Genomic DNA, 22,727 nt, shown 5'->3' on the forward strand with positions numbered 1-22,727 from the left:
GCATCATCTTTAGAAGCATCCAAACATTTTCCATAAAAAAAAAACACTCAGATTTTCTTACAAACTTGAACATAATCCCTTCCACCTATCTCCTTCATCTTCACATACATTTTGTCGCCAGGTTTGTTCTTTTTCTTTTATATTGAGGAGTTTCTTCAAATGAGTTTCTTCATTTGTGACTCAGATTTTCTTTGACACAGTGTCCTTTTTCCCCACATTCATCTTTTCTACTATCTTTAACTGGAGAGTTGTGTTTTGTTGACAGAGCTTCTTGGACATAAACACTGATTAGGCTTGTCCTCCCAGTCACAGGGGTCACTGTCCTGGTGCAACAGCCTGACATTCTTCTCTTTCCAAGACATTTTATATACACTCTTCAAAACCAGATTTAATCTGAATTAATATACTGAATTCTTTCATTTTTCTTATAGAGCATTATGGTTATTACAGGAAACTTGAGCCAAGGTTGCCGGATTTTCATAATTTCTTACACCAACATTTCCACTTGTACAAATGTCATACAGTGCTTTCAACATTTACTCAATAAATTCATGTTCCCAATCATCCCAGAGGAAGAATCCTTTTGAATTTGGCGATGCCCTGTTCTGTATTGCTATGCTTAGCTCCCTACTCACCCAGGTGCAATCCTCTAAAAGAATCTCCTCTCTCTGCATACCAAGTAACTTACCGTCTACTCTGATCACTCCTACTGACTTCCCCAAGGAAACATAAGTCAGTATGGGGCAGTTGGCACAGAGGTGGCAATTATAGTGATGATGGTGGTGCCAGCAATCTGTAGGCACGTTTACATGCTAATAAAACACCTCAGTCTTATACTGTTGATGAAATATTCTACAGTTCTACAGTTAAATATTGACAGATGTCAACTCATCCAATTCACCATAAGTGTTGACAGTGTGAATGAGCTGCTTTTTATTACACTGGCTCATCACTTATTCTTCTCCCCCACCTGGGATTATAGAATACTGGTGTGCAAAGGTCATTTTTCATCCCTTCATAAAGAATGGGTTCACAATTTTCTTAAAACAACAGTCAGGAGCCCGAATAAACTCTCTGTGAAGCACCATGTAACTACTGTTTTGAAAGGTTGTATGCAAATACATCTCATTATTATGATAATCATGATGATTATCATTAGTAGTAGTATTGGAACAGTTTGATTCGCAGGAGTAATAAAGTTTTTTTTGTGTGACTATGGTGCACATCTTATCTGGTAGGCGTGGCTTTTAGTTCCTCAGCTGCGGAAACACAGGCTGAGTGGTCCCAGAGAGCAGACAGCTGCAGAAGCATGCTAACCTGATCCAGGGAGACAGCAACAGCCAACACACCACACACACTGCCCGCTGGTCTGAGGAGATGGGGGACAAAACTGGGACCAGGTAAGAGAGTCATTTTGTTGGTTCACTAGTGCTGTCAAATGATGGAAATAAAGTAAGTTAGCTTATCTCGTGAGCAGGAAAAAAAAGGGAACTCCAACATCCTTTAAAAACCCCGCACCATTTAAAGCTGTTGTTTACCACCGAGAGGAGTCTGAAACCATCGCACGAGACCTTAAATATGCTATTGTTATCGCATGCTAGCATCTATTTAACACTAGCAGACCGGCAGTTCATTTAAACAACATCTACTGTTACACAACATCACGACTCAAAGTTGACGTTTTCTTTAAATAGGCTAAATGTTGACTGATATTAATGTAAAATATAAAAATGAATGCTAAGAATTACTAAAAACTTCCCAATTTGGTCCTGCTACGTAGACTGTGTAGTTGTTATGTTTGTGTATTAGGGTGGGAATGGTGAATTGCAAAAAAATTGTATACATTTCGAAAGGAGTGTGGCGTAACTTCCTCATGAGAGAAAACGGGCACGAAACTAAAGGGAGGAGGTTATTCTCCAGTAAACTTCTCTAGTAAATATTTTTTACATTTATTTCAATTATTATTCGAGGCTACTAGCTTCCTAAGAATATTTAGAAGTCGAACACCGGGAGGTAAAACGGCAAGCTGATTGACAGCACTGTCGCTGTTTTGAAGACGTGAAATTCTTGCATAATTCTTACAGGAAAAGAACTGTTCCTCTCGGTGTAAAGTAGAGTAGGGGTTTGACCCGTTTGGAAACATTAGTTTTTACATTGTTACATTTATAGTTGGCTGACAAAAGCGCAACAATCAAGCCAGCCTTTTGGCTACAGTCTAACACTTTTTCGTACAGCTTGGAAATGTCTGTAGCGGCAACTCCTGTCGGTGTTTTTAAAAGTTTGACTTATTTTTTTTTTAAGGAAGACAGCTATGTCCTCAGTAATCTATACACACGTCTAAATATAAGAAGGATGCTTACATGAAAGAGACAGCTAAGTTTGGGGACGGTGTGTTCCTTTGTAGAACCACAGAATCGCCAAAGTCATAAATGTTCGTCTTTAAGGCTTTAAAGGACCAGTTCACATTTTTTCAAGTCTGTCTTAAAACAACAGTTAGGAGCCCAAATGAACAGTGAAACATGTTTTTCTTGCTGTAAACATCCCCCCATGTACTTAAAAGTTTATCTGAAGCTAATAATGAGTCAAATCAAGTAGATATCTTTCAACGTTACAGTCTTTTTAGTTCCAAAGTCCCTCTTTTTGTTACTATACTTCCACCACAGCTCAACAGGGAAACACTGTCCTCCATCACTAACATTGAAAGCACACTTGAAGGGGATCTTTTAATATCCAGTATGAACAGGAGGGATGATTACAGCAAGGAAAACCTCTTTCACTGTTCATATGGACACCTGACTGTTATTATAAGACACTTAAAAAAATTGTGAACCTGTCCTTTTTAAGATGCATCACCTGAGTGGTGAGGGACAGTAATTGTTGTCCAAACTAGAAAGGGCTAATTCTCTGGGGAATATAAATGTGCTCATTAATTTTCACTGCAAAGAGATTTCAAAGCTGCACTAATTAATATTTTTATAGTATCAATGAATCTAATGTGTGATGTGAGAGGGTCAGTCACAATGACAAATCCACAGATCATTATCTGTGACTCGGCTGTTCCCTTCAGCACTAGAGATCTTTAATATCTTTCAAAGTTCAGTTTTCAGGTTTTTTTACCGCCCACAACTACACTCATTAAAGGCGATGAGCCTTTAATTTAGCCTCATCAACCTGGTTTCCGACAGCAGTTTTCAGTGAAAAGGTTTGATAAATCCACTACCGGCTCAGCACCAAACAGAAGACAGACACAGTTAGACACTAGCTGGTGAACATAGTGGAGCATTTAGCAGCTAAAGAGACAAGATATTTCTCTGCTAATGAATGATAATGTTGCTCTGTGTCTGCTGGATGTCTGTTAGCCAACATTCGATAATATGTTTGTATTGCAGCTTGTTCTGCTGCTCCAAGTAGCCAACAAAATGAATACTGCTTTTAGTTAGAACTGGTCTTGTACTGTCAGACTTTTTTTTTCTTTGACTTTTTTAAATTCTATTTATGCATCCTGGACAAAGAGAGATCTGGAATGCACAAATACAAAAGTGCAAGCTGCAATTAACAACTAGCCTCAAATCAAATGTGAAGTGTTGAGGAGTATATCATGTCCTCACTTCTGACTTCACTTACTATATTCCATACGGAAGAGGTTTTGCCCGAGGGGGGTTTTATCATGACTAGACGTTTTTTTTGCCTTGAGGATAAGGGGTTGACAGGAAGTGGTTCACATGTCCGAGTGTTAAGGAAGTAAAGGACATTTTTTTGTGATAATCAGGATGTGCATTTTGTTCTTTGCCCCTGTTTTCTTTCCTCAAATCCAACAGGCAGCACATTCCTGCACAGGGACATGCTAAAGGTTCTTAAAACTGCAGCTGTCTGCACAAACCCGGTAAAGCTGACTTGACCTCCGACAGTCCTGCTTGTAGTCCAGAACATGTACAACAATCATTTTTATACAATAATGTAAATGAGAACTACGCAGTTTTTTCCTTTTGTGCTGTTGTGTCGTACACATGGACACAAACAGTTGGCAGATTAATCATAACTCTTGGTCACAGAATAATTTTCTGCCATACACCACCCACATTTCCTGGAAAACACTTCACCCCACTTCCTGTTAGACTGCAGTAAGGACACTCTGCTCGTTTGCTCTCTGCTTTTGCTGTCATTTAGCTATTTGCTCGCTCTTTGTTCTGCTTTTTCTCTGCTCGGTGCCCAGACACCACTCTCATTGTCTGTGCCTTTAATACAGAGTCAGAGTTGTGACATGGTTAGCCTAACTTAGCATACTGCAGTACCAAGACCTCTAAAGCTCACTAATTAGCACATTGTTTAATCTGCATGCCAACAAAAATATAAAGATAAGGTTTATGGTTTTAGGCGGAGTTCCATGCTGGAACTTTTCCTTGACAACAACAGTTTCCATCCATCCGCCCAGTACTTGTCTACTGTGGAGCCTCTCAGGCTGTCAGATACAGTCAGTGAGCACAGGTTTTAGTTTTGGTGTCTGTACAGACACAATGAAACCAAACCTGACAACCTCACTTTGATGATTTCAGGAAGCTGTTTGTCAAAAAATATTTCCAAGGTATAACTCCCAAAAGAACTACAAAGAGTCCTTTTTATATTTCTGTTTGTGTAAGGATTAAAGGTGCAGTGTGTAGAATTTTTAGACTTGATAGAAATGGAATATAATATTCATAATGATGTTTTAATTAGTGTATAATAACCTGAACATAAGAATCGGTATGTTTTTATTACCTTAGAATGAGCCCTTTATACCTACGTAAGGAGCAGGTCATCTTCTGCTGAGTCCGCCATGTTGCACCGCCATGTTTCTACAGTAGCCCAGAACAGACAAACCAAACACTGACTCTAGAGAGGGCCTTTCATGTTTTTCTTGAGTTTCGCAGCCACTGTAGGTTCTCCTACACGCTTGGAAAGGGAGAGGGAAGAGGTATTCAGTTGGTTGCACTCTGCAACCTCACCACTAGATGCCACTAAATCCTACACACTGCACCTTTAACGAAACAGGATAAATCGTCTCCATTAGTGAGCTTTAGATTTGATGGTACTGTAAGGCCCTGTGCATGTTAATGCCAGGTGTAAACAGACGTACTTAAAGCTGTCCACTTGTGATCAGATCACCTGAGATGCATGTTAATGCCAGTTGTAAACAGGGCCTAAGTGTATTTTTGAACCCCAGTCAGGCTAGTTGTTGCTATGTTAGGCTAACCACGTCCTGACTTCAGCTCTGTACTTGAAGGCGCGGCTGTGGCTCAGGAGGTAGAGCAAGTTGTCCACTTATCGGAAGATTGGCAGTTCGATTCCCGGCTCCTCCAGTCTACATGTCGACGTGTCCTTGGGCAAGATATTTGCTCCTGATGGCTGATCCAATCAGTGTGTGAATGATTAGATTTCCTCTGATGAGCAGGTTGGGACCTTGCATGATAGCCGCTGTACCCATTCAGTGTATGAATGTGTGTGAATGGGTGAATGTGATTCGTAGTGGTTGGAGGACTAGAAAGACGCTATATAAGCACAGTCCATTTACCATTTACCATATTCTGCACATTTCCAGCTCTTTTGCATGATACAGTTTAAAAATTCCTTATTTACCTTACTGGCCACTCTGTTCAGCCTCTGTCAGAAACAGCCAGTTTCAGCTCCTGTCTCTTTAAGGGCCCTCTACCGATGAACCCACTCTGTTCTGATTGGTTAGTTTCCGGAAGCTGCATCACGGCTGACTTGTGGCCGCTGGGTTTGTCAACAAACCATGAAACAAACTACAGTATATTAATAGGATTTCACTTCTTTTTCTTGTTCTTTACTTGAAATGTCAACTTCTTAAATACATCCATACATGTTGGAGCCAGAATCTGATCTGAAATATGTGAGACAACCATGTGTTGGTGGAAAAAAACCCTTAGCACCAACCTTAGCACCCAAGGCTATGGGACAGATGACTGTTTATGAGGATGTGCGACAAAGCCGACGTCAAGTCAAGGAGCTTTGACCATGTTTACCATGTGTCATCATAACAGTATATAAATAACAGAAAACCAGAAAAAGCATATGTCCCCTTTAACACCCCTTTTACACTATTCCCTTAATATTAATGCTAATATTGAGATCAGTGAAAAGGTGGCAGTGGCACCATTGTATTCTAGTTTATCCTAAAAACTTTCCTCCATTGTTGTTGTGGTTTGTTCAGAGTCTACTGCTGATTTGACTTGACGTCCTGATATACTGCCCCCTATTCTTCATGGGCTTAATTGCATCTTGTTACATTGGTTGGTTGTTTTCTGGGAACTTGCACAACCAACAGTCGCCATCATGCGCATGTGATTGCATAGCTAAAAGTAAGTAGCCTATATAAACTTTCTGAATGCCTTCAAAGGACGTCGGTGGAAATGTGTACAACAGTTTTCACCGAAATGATGTCTGAAGAACACGTTTATGTTTTTAAAGGTCCTATAGAAATAAACAGTGGAGATTTCCTTCAAATTAAGTGAGCTGCTGTTTATTCTGTTCTGTTCTAGAGACTATTGAGAGAAAACATCATCCAGACTCAGTTGTGTCTCTTGTGACACTTCAGTAAGAACGTCTCTGCTGCTGCTTTCTAAATGCTTTTTATTTAAATTCCTATTCCTTCCACCAGACTGAAGGACTCTGCAGCTGGAGGAGTGTGTGTGTATGTGTATGTGTGTGTGTGTGTGTGTATGTGTTAGGGAGAGACAGGAAATATGATGTAAGTAAACAGTGCTGTAGTGTGTACAGGACTGTAATGAGATCCACAGTTCCCACAGTCAGAGGTTGTTGTTGTTGTCTATCCTCGACAGTCTGACTAACCAGGCCTTTCCTGGTTCACCCTCAAACTACACCAGAGACAGCAGGGAGTGTTGCATTTATATCTGCTTGTATATTTATACACATTTTGAAAGGAATTATGCATTAGGTTAGAAATGGTGTAAATGACCCCAATAGAGTGTGGTACATATGTGTAAGGATTGCATTCCTAAATGTTATTTTGCTTTAATTTTCTTATTTTCTTTCTTTTTTTTTTTTTTTTTTTTTTATTGGTGATATTGTTGACAAGACATAGTGGGAAGGAAAAAATAAATAAATAAAAGACAAATCAAGCAAATAGACAAACAAACAAAAATAATGACAAACAACAGCAATGACAGCATCATATTACAATTAAAAAGATAGTAAATGTAGAAAGCAACTAAGCAATATGGATTGATTGTGGGAAAGGGGAAGGGGGGGTGAGTGAATGAAAGTGAGAAAAGAAGAGAGAGAGAGAGGAGGGGGAGAAAGGGAGGGGGAGAAAGAAAAAGTGAGAGCGTCAATAATTATTATAATAATGATAATAATAACAATACAACAATGTAATGTAATAATGATAATAGTCTTGTTTGATAGTATACTGTGGCGGCGGTAGCGGCAGACGCAGCCACAATAACAGTGAAATGGGTTAAATAATTAGCTATTTATATTAATTTATATCAATTTATTTCTATTTGAGTGTATATCAGTTAAATTAATTTAATATGGCTATAGGGGGTGGGGGTAATTTTCTTATTTTCCATGAATACGGAAGTGCTTTATTTTGAAATGACACGATGATGATGAGACATCTCAGTGGTGTAGCAACATCAACACTCCTGGATCGATTTCAGACGGGGACCTTTGTCTCATGTCAAACCTCTCTGTCTGTTTCCTGTCAGCATCTCCGCTGTTAAGTGTCTAATAAAGGAAAATAAGCCACAAAACTCATTTTAAAAAAAATAAATGGCAAAACTTAATTTAGATTCTGACCAATGCTGGATTTTTGAGACTAATACCGATATCAACATCCAAGAGTTGAAATATCCAATAACAGTAGACTATACTTACCTTTTTTTGCCTGTGCATGTGTTGTTGAATTGGTACCTACTTCAACCCAGGTTACTGATATGATGGCATTGATACATTCATTTCAAACAGACTGTTAAGATTAGCTCTCTCCCTCTGTCTACAGAGTTTTTAAGAAGTCCAGCCCCAACTGTAAGGTAGGTTATATATATGTGTGTGTGTGTGTGTGTGTGTGTGTGTGTGTGAGTGTGTGAGGAGTTCATGTCATCTCTTCTTTATCTCTCAACCATCTCTTCACTTTCAGTAGCTGATGTAGATTATCTTAATTGCTCCATATTTGTCTGCCTTTCTTAATTTCCACAGCTCACAGTTTATCTGGGGAAGCGAGACTTTGTAGATCACTCAGACCATGTAGATCCAGTAGGTGAGTCTAAACACACACACACACACTTGAGTTTTAGATCAAACTTGAGTTTACAAAGCCATCATAAGAAATACTTATTACATGACCTTTTTAAAGATTGAAAATATTCTTGCTGGAACACCCACAGTCTCATCTCAACATACCAGTAAAATTCATCCCATTCATACCCTGGTTGTGTTCTGTCCACAACGGGTCACTATAAACACTAACTGGCTTCCAAATCGGACACTGGATCCCACAAAGGTGGATTCTTCAGAAGACCTGAAAGCTAGGTGGTTTTAGTGTCTGCTGGAAGGATTTGCTTTTGTGTGTAAAATGAGACGCTGTCCCCAGCAGTGTGTCGGAAAAGTTGACAGTGTGAAGAGTTTTGAAGTTGTATGCAGGTAACCAACTGTAACAGGTAACAGGTTTATCACCAATACGTTTCCCCCAAACCACCAAGTTTCATATTTCCTATGTTTACATTACAAGCTATGACATTTCATTCCAACACACTATTGGACACTAGATTATGGGATGTTGAGGGCTGCCAAAGACACATTTGGAGAAAAGAAAGCGGTGTTTCTTGCATTTGTAGACTTAGATATGACACAAACCTTGTCTACCCTTTATGTCATTTGGTTTAGAGATATGGACACCAGTATTATACATATTGTGTCATATCTATTGTGTCCCTTAATGTTTGAGTTATAGTTATAGCTCTGTATAATCATACAGTATATAGACTACAACATACACACAACCACACCCTCAGTGTATTTATTCAACATCGCTGCTCAGGTGCCAAATGTTCAGCTGTAAATGTGTGTGTGTGTTTTCTAGTGGGAGTGCTCCTTGTAGATCCAGAGTATCTGAAAGATCGAAAAGGTAAGAAAACTTGAAGATAGACACAAAGTGACTGACTCCAATAAAGACCGCATAACCAGTTGACTGACAGATTGCATTTGTATATAACTGAGCTTCCTCATTTTTTCATCAATGTCCTCAGTGTTTATGAGTCTGACCTGTGCGTTCCGTTATGGTCGGGAGGACCTGGATGTCCTGGGCCTTTCCTTCAGGAAGGATCTGTACATCAGCACCTTCCAGGCCTTCCCTCCCCTGCAGGAGAACAAGAAACCTCTGAGCCGTCTGCAGGAGAGGCTGCTGAAGAAGCTCGGTCAGCATGCCTACCCCTTCAACTTCACTGTAAGACCACCAAACACCACCCCTGAGACTACCTCAGCCCATTATACACAGCCTTTCATCTCACATGACCGTTAACTCTACTGTTTGCTGATTTTACTGGCAGCTGTTGTGCAAGTCAGAGTTTCTACAGATGGCAAAAAAGAAAAGTGAGAAGAACAAGATGTTAAAAGTTGCTATTGTTGCTGTTGTTACTCTGATGAAAGAAATTATGCAATATATAACAAAACGGAATACAGCCCTGTGCAATATCATTGAAATGATGACTCAACATTTTGTATCAACTTACAATAATTGTCGTGTTTTTAGCGTGGAGTGTAGGTTATTAGATCTTATTTATAATTAAAAACAAACTGGTTAGATAGACTAAATTGAACTGAATTGAGTGTCTGTACTTAACATTTCAGGGATGCTGACCAGGGTTGGACTTAGTTTTGTTATATACTGTTGTTGTAACATAACATTTTTATTAATTACTTTAATTATTTTCATGCTGGCTGTGGTCAGCAAGCTGGCAACGTTCCATTTTCAGGCGTCGCTGTCTGCTTATGGGTTTCAGTTTGAGTTGAGGATTCAGGCTTCGGTTGGCTTGTAGTAAAGTGTGTTTAATGCCAAATAAGGTTTTATGTGACCACACTCAAATCTTCAGTGGTGTTTACTTTAAAAATAAAATACTGTTTCAACTTAATCTTACAAATGAAAACAAAAGTAAACTAGTTTCAATCAAATTAAAATATGCATATACTTGGTCGAAACACAAATAAAAGAGACTTCTTAAGAAATTTCTCATGAATTCTGGAGGCCGGCTCAGAGAAAAAATTTCCATATTTCTACTTTTACCCCTTTCACATTCTGTGAAGTGAAGTACTGTGGAGTGAAGTGGATAAGAGCATGTGGTTTACTATTGTAGTGTATAATACTACTTAACAGAGTTCATAACTACTTTATATCATACTGGTGTATAATATTACCAAACAGTGCACATCAAAGTTGTCACCTATTTTATATTCTGCAAAGTGAAGTGAAACTAAATTAAGTATTAAAATGGTATACATACCTGCTCTTAACCATTTCACATCCTGTGAAGTGTTAAACAGTCCACTTGCCCATTTCACATACAGTGAAGTGAAGTGAAGTGAAGTGACATGAAGTGGAATACAGTGCACCCAGAACTAACACTTGGATTTCACTTGGTTTGTGTGTTCGGATGTGTCAGATCCCCCAGAACCTGCCCTGCTCAGTGACCCTCCAGCCAGGCCCAGAGGACACTGGGAAAGCGTGTGGTGTGGACTATGAGCTTCAAGCGTTTTGTGCCAAGACTGTGGAGGAGAAGATCCACCAAAGGTCCAACATATTCAAACAGCTGATACTACAACCAAACTAACACACCTAGAGAGAAACCCAGTATGGTTCTCTAGGAAATACTAGAGACTAGTCACTGATCAGTTTGTCCTTTGGCAAGATATTATTCAGTACCAGCTGTGGATAGCTAATATTTTGCAACAGTATGTAATATCCAGTTTCCTCTGCACTGCAGTTCTGATCATGGCTAACTCCATGCCTGTGGAGAATGTAAGCCTGTATCCTCTGTAAATGCACATACTATATATATATATATATATGAACCTGCTGTGTGTGTGTGTGTGTGTGTGTGTAGGAACTCTGTGCATTTGGTAATCCGGAAGGTTCAGTACGCCCCGGAGAAGCCGGGTCCACAGCCGATAGTGGAGACCAGCCGTAGCTTCCTGATGTCTGATAGATCTCTTCACCTGGAGGTCTCACTGGATAAGGAGGTAACGCACTCAGAAATACGCTGATGTGTTATTTGATTGGTGGGATACAAACACTGCTCAGTCTCTGTCTCCCTCCAGCTGTACTACCATGGTGAGCCCATCAGTGTTAATGTCCACGTCACCAACAACTCCACTAAGACTGTTAAGCGGGTGAAGATTTCTGGTAACTCCACCTGCTCTTACACACTCACACTCTTCTTTCAGTTATTACCACTAATAAACAATTTAAACAACTTTTGCACCACTTGCGATAAAAATATATTGTCATCGGGTGTAACTAACTATAACTAAATCTATCTGACTTTTACCAAGGAAGACCTTTGTTAGTACAGCCCGTACTTCCCATAAAGGAAGTACTAAAATAATTCTCCTCTCTTCTCAGTTCGTCAATATGCTGATATCTGTCTGTTCTCCACGGCCCAGTATAAGTGTGCAGTAGCCCAGGTTGAAGCAGAGTGAGTATTATGAAGAATATGTGACTATTGGCAATTTTCACAATAATCTGTTGAAGGGGGAAAGTTTCCCTGTGCTCACCTTAAATCTGAGTTTAACATGTATACCTAGCATTATTTGTGACATCACAACTTGTTTGGATCCAGTCATGGTCCAGTATGCAAAACACACAAGTGTGATGTGGAAACTTGAAGCCTTAATGGACCACACATTAAGAATAGACTTTACAGTGAAGTAGGAAACATCTTGTATCCAGCAGTTAAATATTCGCGTTTTAATTGATTGTAGGTTTTTCAATGGGGAACGGCTAGATGTCCATCTCAGACAGACATTATTTAAAGCAGAGTATTTTTATATGTCTGAAAACATGTAAGACATAAAGGAGTCCCACAACAATCCATTTTAGGTCGTGTTGTATTAACAATCTACATGAATAACCAAGGCCAGCACGATTGTCAATTACATTTGTATGCGGATGACATTATGTTATATGTAATGTTGAACATTAATGCTCAAAAGTCTCTTGTTTTTATGATTCATTGCAAGTGGCAGGAGACAGAACAAATGGATCACTCTGTATAACTCTTCCACCTTCTCATTCCCCCCCCCCCCCCCCCCCCCCCCACCCCACCCCTATTCTCCTTAGTGACCAGGTTTCTCCCAGCTCCACCCTCTGCCAGGTCTACACTCTGACCCCCATGCTGGGTACCAACAGGGAAAAGAGAGGCCTGGCCCTGGATGGAAAGCTAAAGCATGAAGACACCAACCTGGCCTCCAGCACCATGTACACACACATATATACACACACTTGACAGAAAAGGGTTCACGGATATGCACTGTATATTGTATACCTCTCATACGTGTGTTGTCTGAATTCTGTGTGTGTTACAGAGTAAAAGAAGGATGTAACAAGGAGATGATGGGGATCATGGTTTCCTACAGAGTCAAAGTCAAACTGGTGGTGTCTCTTGGAGGGTAGGTGAACAAGGATATTTAAGTTTGACATCTTGGGTCTTATGTCTTTGTTTTTGTTTTTTCGTCATCATTCATATCCATAATAATAGCAATAATAATAAAGTCTTAGTATACAGTACCAGTCAAAAGTTTGGAGACACCTACTCATTCAAGGGTTTTTCTTTATTTTTATTAGTTTCTACATTTTAGAACAATACTGAAGACATTAAAACTATGAAATAATACATATGGAATCAAGTAGGAAAACAAAAAAGTGTTAAACAAATCAAAATATGTTTCATATTTAAGATTCCTCAAAGTAGCCACCTTTTGCTTTGATGACAGCTTTGTACACTATTGGCATTCTCTCAACCAGCTTCATGAGACAGTCACCTGGAATGCTTTTCCAACAGTCTTGAAGGAGATCCCACAAATGCTGAGCACTTATTGGCTGCTTTGCCTTCACTCTGTGGTCCAACTCATCCCAAACCATCTCAGTTGGGCTTATAACAGTTGATTGTGGAGACCAGGTCATTTGATGCAACACTCCATCACTCTCCTTCTTGGTCAGATAGCCCTTACAGAGCCTGGAGGTGTGTTTTGGGTCATTGTCCTGTTGAAAAACAAAAGATGGTCTTACTAAATACAAACCAGATGGGATGGCATGTCACTGCAGAATGTTGTGGTTGCCATGCTGGTTAAGTGTGCCTTGAATTCTGAATAAATCGCCGACAAGGACAAGGAACTGTGTTTCCTTTGAAGACAGTCTAACAGCAGTGAAAGTCAGCCTGATCCATGTAAACAAACTGGCATGTGTGGATGAATATGCAGGGTGGTTAGGTCAGCCAGCAAGTTGAACCAGATGTAGAACCCTTTGCAGTTTTCCATAACGGCAACTCCAGTAAAAATCATGTTTATTTAGAAACCTATAAGAGGGTGCATGAGTTTCCCCAAATCTCTACAGTGAAGGTGGCGAGTGCAAAGGGAGCATGTCTGTACATCCATTCCCAAACAAAGTTACAATTAATCAATTAACCAGGGGCTTTTTGGATGCCTGGGTCAGGTGCCTGCTTTGCTGGGTTGTTAATCCAGCTTTGTCTAAGATAGTCCTGCCTTCAACAGTCACACTGAGCGGGAGTGTGACTTTCACAGATCATAGGTGTCCTCCACTTGAAAGCACACATTTACATAGAAAACACTGTCCTGCCCATTAACAGGTCAGACACACACACTCATTTTGAAAATAGAAAAGTTGGAAAAAAAAGGTCATTATGGTCACCAAAAGGAATAGAAAATAAATAGACTTTAATCCAGCCATTATTATCCAAGAAATGCGACAGTGGTGCTACTGGAAAGATCATAGCAGCCAAAATTTCACCCAAGCTCCCTTTGAAGGTAATGAGCTGTACAGAGATTTTGGTGTCAAGGTTTCACATGACGTCCTTGGAAAACTGACAGCTGTGAGCTATGGGAATTTATGATTCAACATTGTGCTGAACAGTATAATAGAAATGTATATTCCAGTTTTTTTTTTTTAAATATTTCTTATTTTGGTGTGTTCATTGCTGTGTGTATGTGTAGGGATGTAGCAGTGGAGCTTCCTTTCGTCCTGATGCATCCCAAACCTACAGAGCAGCCCAGCTCCCAACAACAGTCAGGTAGGTCAGACACACGCATGCACACCTCATAACAGTTAACAGTTGAGCTGTGTGAGCTGTGAGGATTAGAGTGTAATTAAATGAATGTGTTCTTCTCTCTAGTTGCTCCAAAGGCTGATGCTCCCGTGGATACAAACCTCATAGAGTTTGAGATGAAGTAAGCGTGTGTGTGTGTGTGTGTAAAGAAAGATGAGATTTCTCTTAGCCTAACTTAAGCTAGCCTAGACTGGCTGTCTGGTTGTGATTTGAGTCCTAAAATAATCTACTGACACATCAAAGGGTTTGGATCAGATAAATGTTTCATCTCCCTGAGTAAGAATGCTGCAAATGGGACCAGATGATACTATTTTTTCACCAGTGATTACACTTGTTGATTACACACAGTGACTAAAAATCCAATTGGGATTAACAATACAGGGGGGAGGTGGGGAATTCAGTATTTGCAGTGCTCCTCAATAATTTAATTCGTCGTTCAGGACGCCATATTAATCATGAGGAAACGACAGGATACGGTCTGCATTAAGTGAATTAAAGTCAAAAACCGTCCTCCTTCTCAAAGGAGTCAAATCTTAACACAGACATGAAGCACATATTGATATCATTCAGTGTGACTTCCTATCTTCATTGTCCATCGCCAATAAACCTTCAGATATCAGAGAAAAAAGAGGCTTCAGAACTTGCTTGAGAATTTTGAAAGTTTTCTTTAGTATCAAAGTAATCCAGTGATAGTTTTCTGTACATCCATAGCTACACTGCAAACAGGAACTGCTCATGGCTAATTCAGCATACTTTCAGTGGTGTCATTTTGCAACATATTTTGGATAAAAACAGGGCTCAAGGGATAGCAGCACTTACCTGTTGTCATATTGGTTCCCAAATAGGTCTATATGTTGGTGTTAGCATGTTTCCATGTGTCAGCTTAGCAAAAATTTTTGTAGAAGGACAAGCAGATTCACTCAAGGAAAAAACCCAGAGATCCCCTTTAAAATATAAGGACATTGGTCTGGATGGGATTTAAATTATAGAAGGAGCAGTGGGTTTGCCAAAAGGTAATAGGTCAAAAGTAGCTGTAATTATTACTGAGGTGAAAAATTACCCACATACACGGTCCTGACAGGATTCAAATCACTGACCAGGGGAGGTAATGTTAAAATCAACCTACCTCCCCTGGAGAAATAAATCCAGTCTGAACGGGGTATTATACATAACATTAGATTTACCTAATCAAACCAGCTGTCTGACACCAACACCTTCTTTCTGCAGTAGTACCTCTCCGGGTGATGACCTAGTGTTTGAAGACTTTGCTCGACTGCGGTTAACGGGAATGAAGGATGAGGACGACCCATTCTGTTAGCTGCCCCTCCTCGGGTACCATGGTTACGTGGCTGAGCGGAACGTTACAGGAAGCCTCAAGAACATGCATAAATTGTACCTTTTTTATACTGTATGGGCTATTAGATGTATCTCTTGTTAAAGGAGCAGACCAACAATTTAAGAAATCTGTTGTTTGCAACCAGTATTTTACTGTATAAACAAGAGACGGTTAATGCATCAGGCAACAATAGTGTTCATTTAACAGGAGTTACAGTAACACGTTTTTGATTGAAATGTTGCTGCTTGACTGCTGATATCAGCAATATTATTCATGCTGCTGTGATTCAGGATTTATAATTCTAGCAGGGATGTCTTTAAAAGGAAACATTCAAGTGATATTTTTATATAGATTTTATATTGATAGTAGGTCAGTTGTTGTCTTCAGGTATCAGTAAATGCTTTTATTGCTTCCTATGGATTTGTCTAAAACCCCTTTATAATGAAAAAAATCAAATACACCATATCTGGAGCAGTACAAGCTAGAGGCTAGTGTTCAAAAATGAATAGGAATCATTTTATTTTTGTATTTTTGTCATTATGTTATATGGACCACATATCAAGAAGATGAATTGATTTACTGCCCTCTCTGGTTGAAGTTACAGTCATGTTGCCCCCTGTAACCACACACAAGAAGATTCAAGATTTTCAGGGGGTGTTACGTTACTCTTTGAAGTGTTGGGCAAAATGCAGTCTTTCCTGGACCTGAACACAGTAGCAATATAGTATCTGGATATCTATCTATCCTGTGTCCCAATAGCATACAGTATTATTATGTTGATGCAATATGTACTTACTTATAAAATGAATCAGTTATTGGTTGGATTGCCATGAAATTAAGTTCAGACATTTGTCGCTCTCAGGATGAATAACAACTCTGGTGATCCTCTGACTTCTTCTAGCACCATCATCACTTTGTCAATCAAAATTTGAATGAATATAATGCTTCAGGTTATAATTAAATATCTGCAATGACATTCCCATCAGCCTCAGCTGTGCTTTGTGTTAAATGCTAATTAGCACATGTTAGCATGCCAACACCCTAAGATGGTGACTACTGAACATTACATGTGCTGCACCATTTAGCTTGAAGCATCGCTGTGCCTAAGCAAAGCCTCACAGAGCAGCTAGCACGGCATTGCAGAGTCGCAGTTTGGCATCTCTTGGTACAGCTTTGTAATGTTGTCAACATTAGTATGCAGAATATTGTAACGTTATACTTTATTGTAATCACTCTGTAGTATGGAATTGGGACACAGTGTAGGAGTAGACTTGGCCAAAATGTGTGCACAAAAATGTTAGCATGTAGCATCAGAGTCGTACATGGATGATTCTGTCTGTATCTTCCTTTAACATGCGAGTCCACCAGCTACACAGTCAACCACTGGACCTGTTTGAGCAGCTCTTTGTCTAGGTCCTAACCACACGTAAGGCTGTGAGTTCCAATGAAAAAGATACTACAGCCTACAGTGTACAGCTGGCTCAAGTCTTTCCTATGTCACTACCACTGTTTGTCAGTGTCTCTGTCAAAAGGACACTTGTGTTTTTATATTCATCATGATATGTGATTTGAGATTAAAGATTGAGACAGATTTTTTTTTTTTTTTTACAGTCCAGCTACATCTATTGTTATAATCAAACTTGAGATTTATCAGATACTTAAAGTGCTACATGCTAATCTGACTACACAATATAGTATGGAAATCAGAAACTGTATGAATATATATTTTAGTCAATAAAATGAAAAAACTGTTACTCAAAAATATCTTTATTTTGTTGCTTTAAGATTAAAAAAGGTTGTCACAGCTTCTTCATGTTTGTGAAAATAAACTTTTCCACCTGTCAAACGGAAGACAACATGTGATCTTTATGTGACATGACAAAAGCTTTTCAACTGTTGAGCAAGCAAAACAAGTGAGAGTTAATACAGACAGTGGCATGTATAACTGAGGTTTTGAAGATGAGAGACCCTTCAAAAGGTAAGGAAACAAACTTAGCTTCACTCACTGTCTGTCCTCAGGAAAAATGAAAGCAAGGTTTGCTGCAATATACCAAAAAAGTGAAGCTTCTTCCTGTTAGACCTCAGGTCTAAGTCAATATAAACCATGGGCGCCCTATGGGCATGTATTAGCATCTGTTAGCCAGATTTTGTTGGAAAGCAAATCCTAACATTATCAAGTGATTAGAATTTGACAAAACTGGTGAAGGAAATACTAAGAACACGTTTCACAGTGCAAACCAAATCCAGATATTTCTTCTGAGTCTGTCCCTACGTGCTCTCAAATCATAACTTTCATCACTCTGAGGCTTCATTAGAAGAAGATAATAAGTTCTATATATCCTGCCATAGACATAAAAAGGAAAAATGCACTGCCTAACAACTAAGTGGACCCAGAAATACAATGTACACTGCTTAAACATAGTTCTTGTATTTATGTCATTTTTCTCTGTCTTGAGATTCTTCAGCATTTGTAAGTATGAATAAAAAAGGACCAGTGAAAAGATTTCAACACTGGTGGCAGAAGTGGTGAATGAGGGCAGATACAGTCACATCAGGTGTCAGCATGAGATGCTGCTGTTATCCACCAGTCAGCCAGCTGCCCTCTCTGCTCTTATGTCTGCTGCTGCTGCTGTTGCTGCTGCTGCTGCTGCTGCTGTTGCTGCTGCTGTTGCTGCTGTTGCTGCTGCTGCTGCTGCTCCAGCATGACTTCACAGGTCCGCCCCAGTTCACCCAGTTTGACCTTGGCATACTCTGCTCTGTTCAGTGCCATCTGACAGTCTTTCCTCGCTGAGTAAGTTGAGCCTTCATGAGGTTGACCAGTAGCCACCTGTGGTAAAAGATATCTTTTATTCTGCTGCTCACAATATGATGCACGCCATCTTTACATATTTATAGTACTGAGTAGTACTGAGTAATACAGTACCAGTTAACACTTTCTCATTCAAGGATTTTTCTTTATTTTTACTAGTTTCTACATTGTAGAACAATACTAAAGACATAAAAACTATAAAATAATATACATGGAATTATGTAATAAGGAAAAAACTGTTAAACCAAAATGTTTCATATTGTAGATTCCTCAAAGTAGCCACTGTTTGCCTTGAAGACAGCTTTGCACACTGTTGGCAATGTGTCACCATCCACTTTAAAGCACTGTGCTCAACAATTAGCCCCCATATAGACGGACATCTTCAACCAGTCACTGCAACTCTGCACAGTCCCTGCTTGCTTCCTCCACCATAGTCCCAGTCGCTTAAAAAACAGAGGATTACAGAACTCAACGTCTATGGACGCAATGTAATTTGCATACTGGACTAACAGGTGACACAGTCAACCAAGGCCTGCACTTCATCCTCCAGCATCTGGACTGCCGGGGATCCTACGCCAGGATCTTGTTTGTTCACTTCAGCCCTGCATTTAACACAATGTGTCAGAGCTTCTCCACACCAATATCTCCCAGCTGACTGTGCCTGACCTCTCTGTCTATGGATCACTAACTTCCTGACAGACAGGAAGCAGCATGTGAGGCCACAGGGCTGCATGCTCTCCCCTCTCCTCTGCTGTCTCTATACGAATGACTGCACCTCCGCAACCTCCTCTGTAAAGTTCCTCAAGTTCGCGGATAACACAACCATCATTGGTCTGATCCAGGACGGGGCGAGTCTCCGTACAGACAGGAAGTGGCATGGCTAACATCCTGGTGTAGCCATAACAGCCTGGAGCTAAACACCCTCAAGAAAGTAGAGTTGACAATACATTTTAGGAGAACCCCCCATCCCTCCCTCCACTCACCATCAACAGCACTGCAGTCGCAGCTGTAGAGTCATTTAAATTCCTTGGCATCACCATCTCCAAGGATCTTAAATGGGACATCAACATAAGCTGCATAACCAAGAAGGCCCAACAGTGGATGTTCTTCCTGAGGCAGCTGAAGAAGCTCAACCTGCTGCTGTTCTACACTATCATTGTCGAGTCCATCTTCACATCATCCATCACTGTTTGTGGGAGCAGACGCCAAGACACATTCTTTGTATGGTCCATACTTGGCTAATAAACAGATTCTGATTCTTAACCAGCCTCATGAGTTAGTCACTTGGAATGGTTTTCAATGAACAGGTGTGCCTTGTAAAAACTTAAATGGTGGAATTTCTTGCCTTCTTAATGCATTTGAGACCATCAGTTGTGTTGTGCTGAAGTAGTGTTGGTATACAGCAAATAGGCCTATTCCACTACTGTAGTGATCCATATTATGGCAAGAACCACTCAACTAAGTAAAGACAAACAACAGTCCATCATTACTTTAAGACATGAAGATCAGTCAGTCTGGAAAATTTCAAGAACTTTGAAAATTTCTCCAAGTGCAGTCACAAAAACCATCAAACATTATGATAAAACTGGCTCTCATGAGGACCACCCCAGGAAAGGAAGACCAAGCGTTACCTCTGCTGCAGAGAAGAAGTTCATTAAAAGGTACAAGCCTCACAAATCACCAATTAAGGCACCTTAGATTAGAGCCCACATCAATGCTTCCCAGAGTAACCAATAAGTGGAAGATAATTGCTTGGGCCAAGAAACACAAGGAATGGACATTAGACCAGATCCAAATCTGTACTTTGGTCTGACCACCTCCAGGCTCTGTAAGGGCTATTTGACCAAGAAGGATAGTGATGGAGTGCTGCATCCAATGACCTGGCCTCCACAAAACCTGCCTGAGATGGTTTGGGATGAGTTGGACTACAGAGTGCAGAAAAAGTAGCCAACAAGTTCGCAGCATATGTGAGGAACTCCTCTAAGACTGTTGGAAAAGCATTCCAGGTAACTCTCTCATGAAGCTGGATGAAATATTACCAATAGTGTGCAAAGCTGTCATCAAAGCAAAAGGTGGCTACTTTGAGGAATCTAAAATATGAAACATATTTTGGTTTGTTTAACACTTTTTTGTTTCTTACATGATTCCATTCCAAAAACCCTTGAATGATTAAGTATGTCCAAACTTTTGACTGGTACTGTACCTCTCAATTATCAAACTAAACATACAATTGAGAAAAAAAAAAACTGCAAAAAAAGAAAAAACCTACAATTAAATGATAAAACATAGTAATATATTTGATTATAATACTGTCTAGCTTTCAATTTAAAGTTACAGTTTTAAGTCAAATCTGTCAAGGTGTTTTTGATCAGCTTTCACATAAATATGCATGTGTATATTTAGCAGTATATCTGTGCATATACTAAATATAACTACCTAAAATGAAAGATAGAAACTTTATTCTTGTGAAGGTGAATCAGCTTCCGATTCAACATTTGGTCCATAAGACACCAAAGCTCTGTTGTTGTTGTTGTTGTAGTGCTGTGCCCTGAGTTATAACGCACAATGCAAAAAAAATACTAATATTACTGCAGAGTTTGACCTGTGTGAGGTAGCGGATCTGGGAGCTCAGTTCACTCTCCACTCTGTTGACGGAACTCTGGAACTGGACCAGCTGTCTGTCCAGGGCGCTGGCATTGTGTTTGTCTTTGGAAAGTTCCAGAACAATATTACCTGTCAGGGCAAGCATATATCAATATATCAGATTAATGACCAGGTATAGTGACAATGCCAATAGCATGACTTTAAATTCAAATTCCACTAAACTCGAAACATGTTTGTGTCCACCTGATGAAAGTACATCCACTTCCCAGTTTATTAAGTACACTTAGAAAAACTAATGCAGTAAAATACAGCAATGTTGTCCATTGCATTTATATGAATTAGGGTAGACTAAATATTAATCACACCTCTCAGTATAACCCAGCAGAGTTCCACAGCACCCCAAACTACAGCCTCCAAAACAATAATGGTAATTTTTAAAGACTGACCTAACATGGTTTAGTTTGTGCGCAAGATGATAATTAAATTATATACTAATTATATTAGTTATATTAGTAATTATATTATATATTATATACTTTATTTCAGTGCTGTTAAGAGAGAGTGTAAAAAACATGGATTTCATCCTCAACAGAATGCTGTTGTGACTTTTACAGAAAAGTGAGTCACGTGCTTATTCAGAAATGGGACCAACATGTAACACAGCCATCACATTTACACAATGAGCGAGTCTGAAAAGGAGCTCTAGTCATTTGATCCACCGTTAAAATTGTGATCGATGCAACTTTAAGAAACGTTTTTATTGAAGATCCCATCCTGACATGTTGTAAGATATATTTTTTTTAAAAAAATGCTTGGAATAATAATGTGTGCCTAATATGGTTCTTCCACAAACAGAGCCCTCATTGAAATCCTTAAAATCTACTCCTTCTCCCTCATTAAAGATTCTAGAATCTATGAATATGCAAATATATATAGTTTTCCTGCTGGACACAATATGTCTCCTACTTCACTATAAAGTTCATATAAAGTGTATGCACACTGGAGGCTTCAAGTTTCCACATCACGTTTGTGTAAATTGCATACTGGTTCCAGGATTAGCTTCCAAACTAGTTGTGATGTCACAAATCATGCTCAAAGAAACTTTCCTCCTTCAGCAGATGAATGTGAAAACAAACTCATACATCATTCTGAACAGAGAAAAGAACAACATCCAACTGAAGGAGCAATAAGCAATGCTGAAGCCTTAGATGTAAAAAAAAAAAAACATGTTTACATGAGACAGTGAGGGCAGAGAGGGCACAGATGGGCACGGGGTTCCATATGGAAATCACCTGGTTGGGCCCCAGGTTGCTTGGGCCCCGGCCCCGTCTGACCCTAATCGCTACTAGCGATGATCTACAGCAATGTAAATCCACAATCGGTCTAAATTCTACAAAAATACCGTTCTCATGGGTAAGTTTTGCATATTATGTTCTCACCGGCACACTGCAGGGTCATCGCTATCTCCTTCTCCACCTCCTCAAGAGCTCGGAGCCGCTCATTGGCCATCAGCAGGCAGGCAACAGCTTCAGTCCGCAGCTGTCCAACAACACGGTCCTCTGTTCAGCAACACACAGTGTAGTCTCTAACCGCTCAGCTCGGTGCACACAGGAGTCAATCTAAA

General features: G+C 39.7%; 2 protein-coding genes across 2 annotated transcripts; one reads left to right on the plus strand and one right to left on the minus strand.

Moving 5' to 3' along the window:
- Window positions 1–1,253: 1,253 nt before the first annotated feature.
- Window positions 1,254–16,971, plus strand: arrb2b (arrestin, beta 2b). Its single transcript, XM_044342570.1, has 14 exons — window positions 1,254–1,400; window positions 8,021–8,051; window positions 8,218–8,278; window positions 9,101–9,145; window positions 9,267–9,463; window positions 10,677–10,804; window positions 11,118–11,253; window positions 11,332–11,416; window positions 11,636–11,708; window positions 12,353–12,490; window positions 12,598–12,681; window positions 14,242–14,318; window positions 14,421–14,475; window positions 15,582–16,971. Exons 1-14 carry the CDS (start codon window positions 1,378–1,380, stop codon window positions 15,670–15,672), a joined length of 1,224 nt encoding a protein of 407 aa, XP_044198505.1. The 5' UTR covers window positions 1,254–1,377; the 3' UTR covers window positions 15,673–16,971.
- Window positions 16,209–22,649, minus strand: med11 (mediator complex subunit 11). Its single transcript, XM_044342571.1, has 3 exons — window positions 22,543–22,649; window positions 21,102–21,232; window positions 16,209–18,517 (listed from the first exon to the last, which is right to left on the minus strand). The coding sequence occupies exons 1-3, from the start codon at window positions 22,610–22,612 to the stop codon at window positions 18,302–18,304; spliced, it is 417 nt and encodes a 138-aa protein (XP_044198506.1). The 5' UTR covers window positions 22,613–22,649; the 3' UTR covers window positions 16,209–18,301.
- Between the last annotated feature and the right edge of the window lie 78 nt (window positions 22,650–22,727).

The sequence above is a fragment of the Thunnus albacares genome, chromosome 22, assembly GCF_914725855.1.
Source record: "Thunnus albacares chromosome 22, fThuAlb1.1, whole genome shotgun sequence".
NCBI lineage: Eukaryota > Metazoa > Chordata > Actinopteri > Scombriformes > Scombridae > Thunnus > Thunnus albacares.

Bases quoted from the DNA above. Each gene is read 5' to 3' on its own strand.
- arrb2b (XM_044342570.1), top strand. From the start codon at position 1,378: ATGGGGGACAAAACTGGGACCAG. The intron at 1,401-8,020 runs GTAAGAGAGTCA...CTCTGTCTACAG, and splicing joins GGGGACAAAACTGGGACCAG to AGTTTTTAAGAAGTCCAGCC. The intron at 8,279-9,100 runs GTGAGTCTAAAC...TGTGTTTTCTAG, and splicing joins AGACCATGTAGATCCAGTAG to TGGGAGTGCTCCTTGTAGAT.
- med11 (XM_044342571.1), bottom strand. From the start codon at position 22,612: ATGGCCAATGAGCGGCTCCGAGCTCTTGAGGAGGTGGAGAAGGAGATA. The intron at 21,233-22,542 runs GTGAGAACATAA...TTGCCCTGACAG, and splicing joins GATGACCCTGCAGTGTGCCG to GTAATATTGTTCTGGAACTT. The intron at 18,518-21,101 runs GTCAAACTCTGC...CTTTTACCACAG, and splicing joins AGATCCGCTACCTCACACAG to GTGGCTACTGGTCAACCTCA.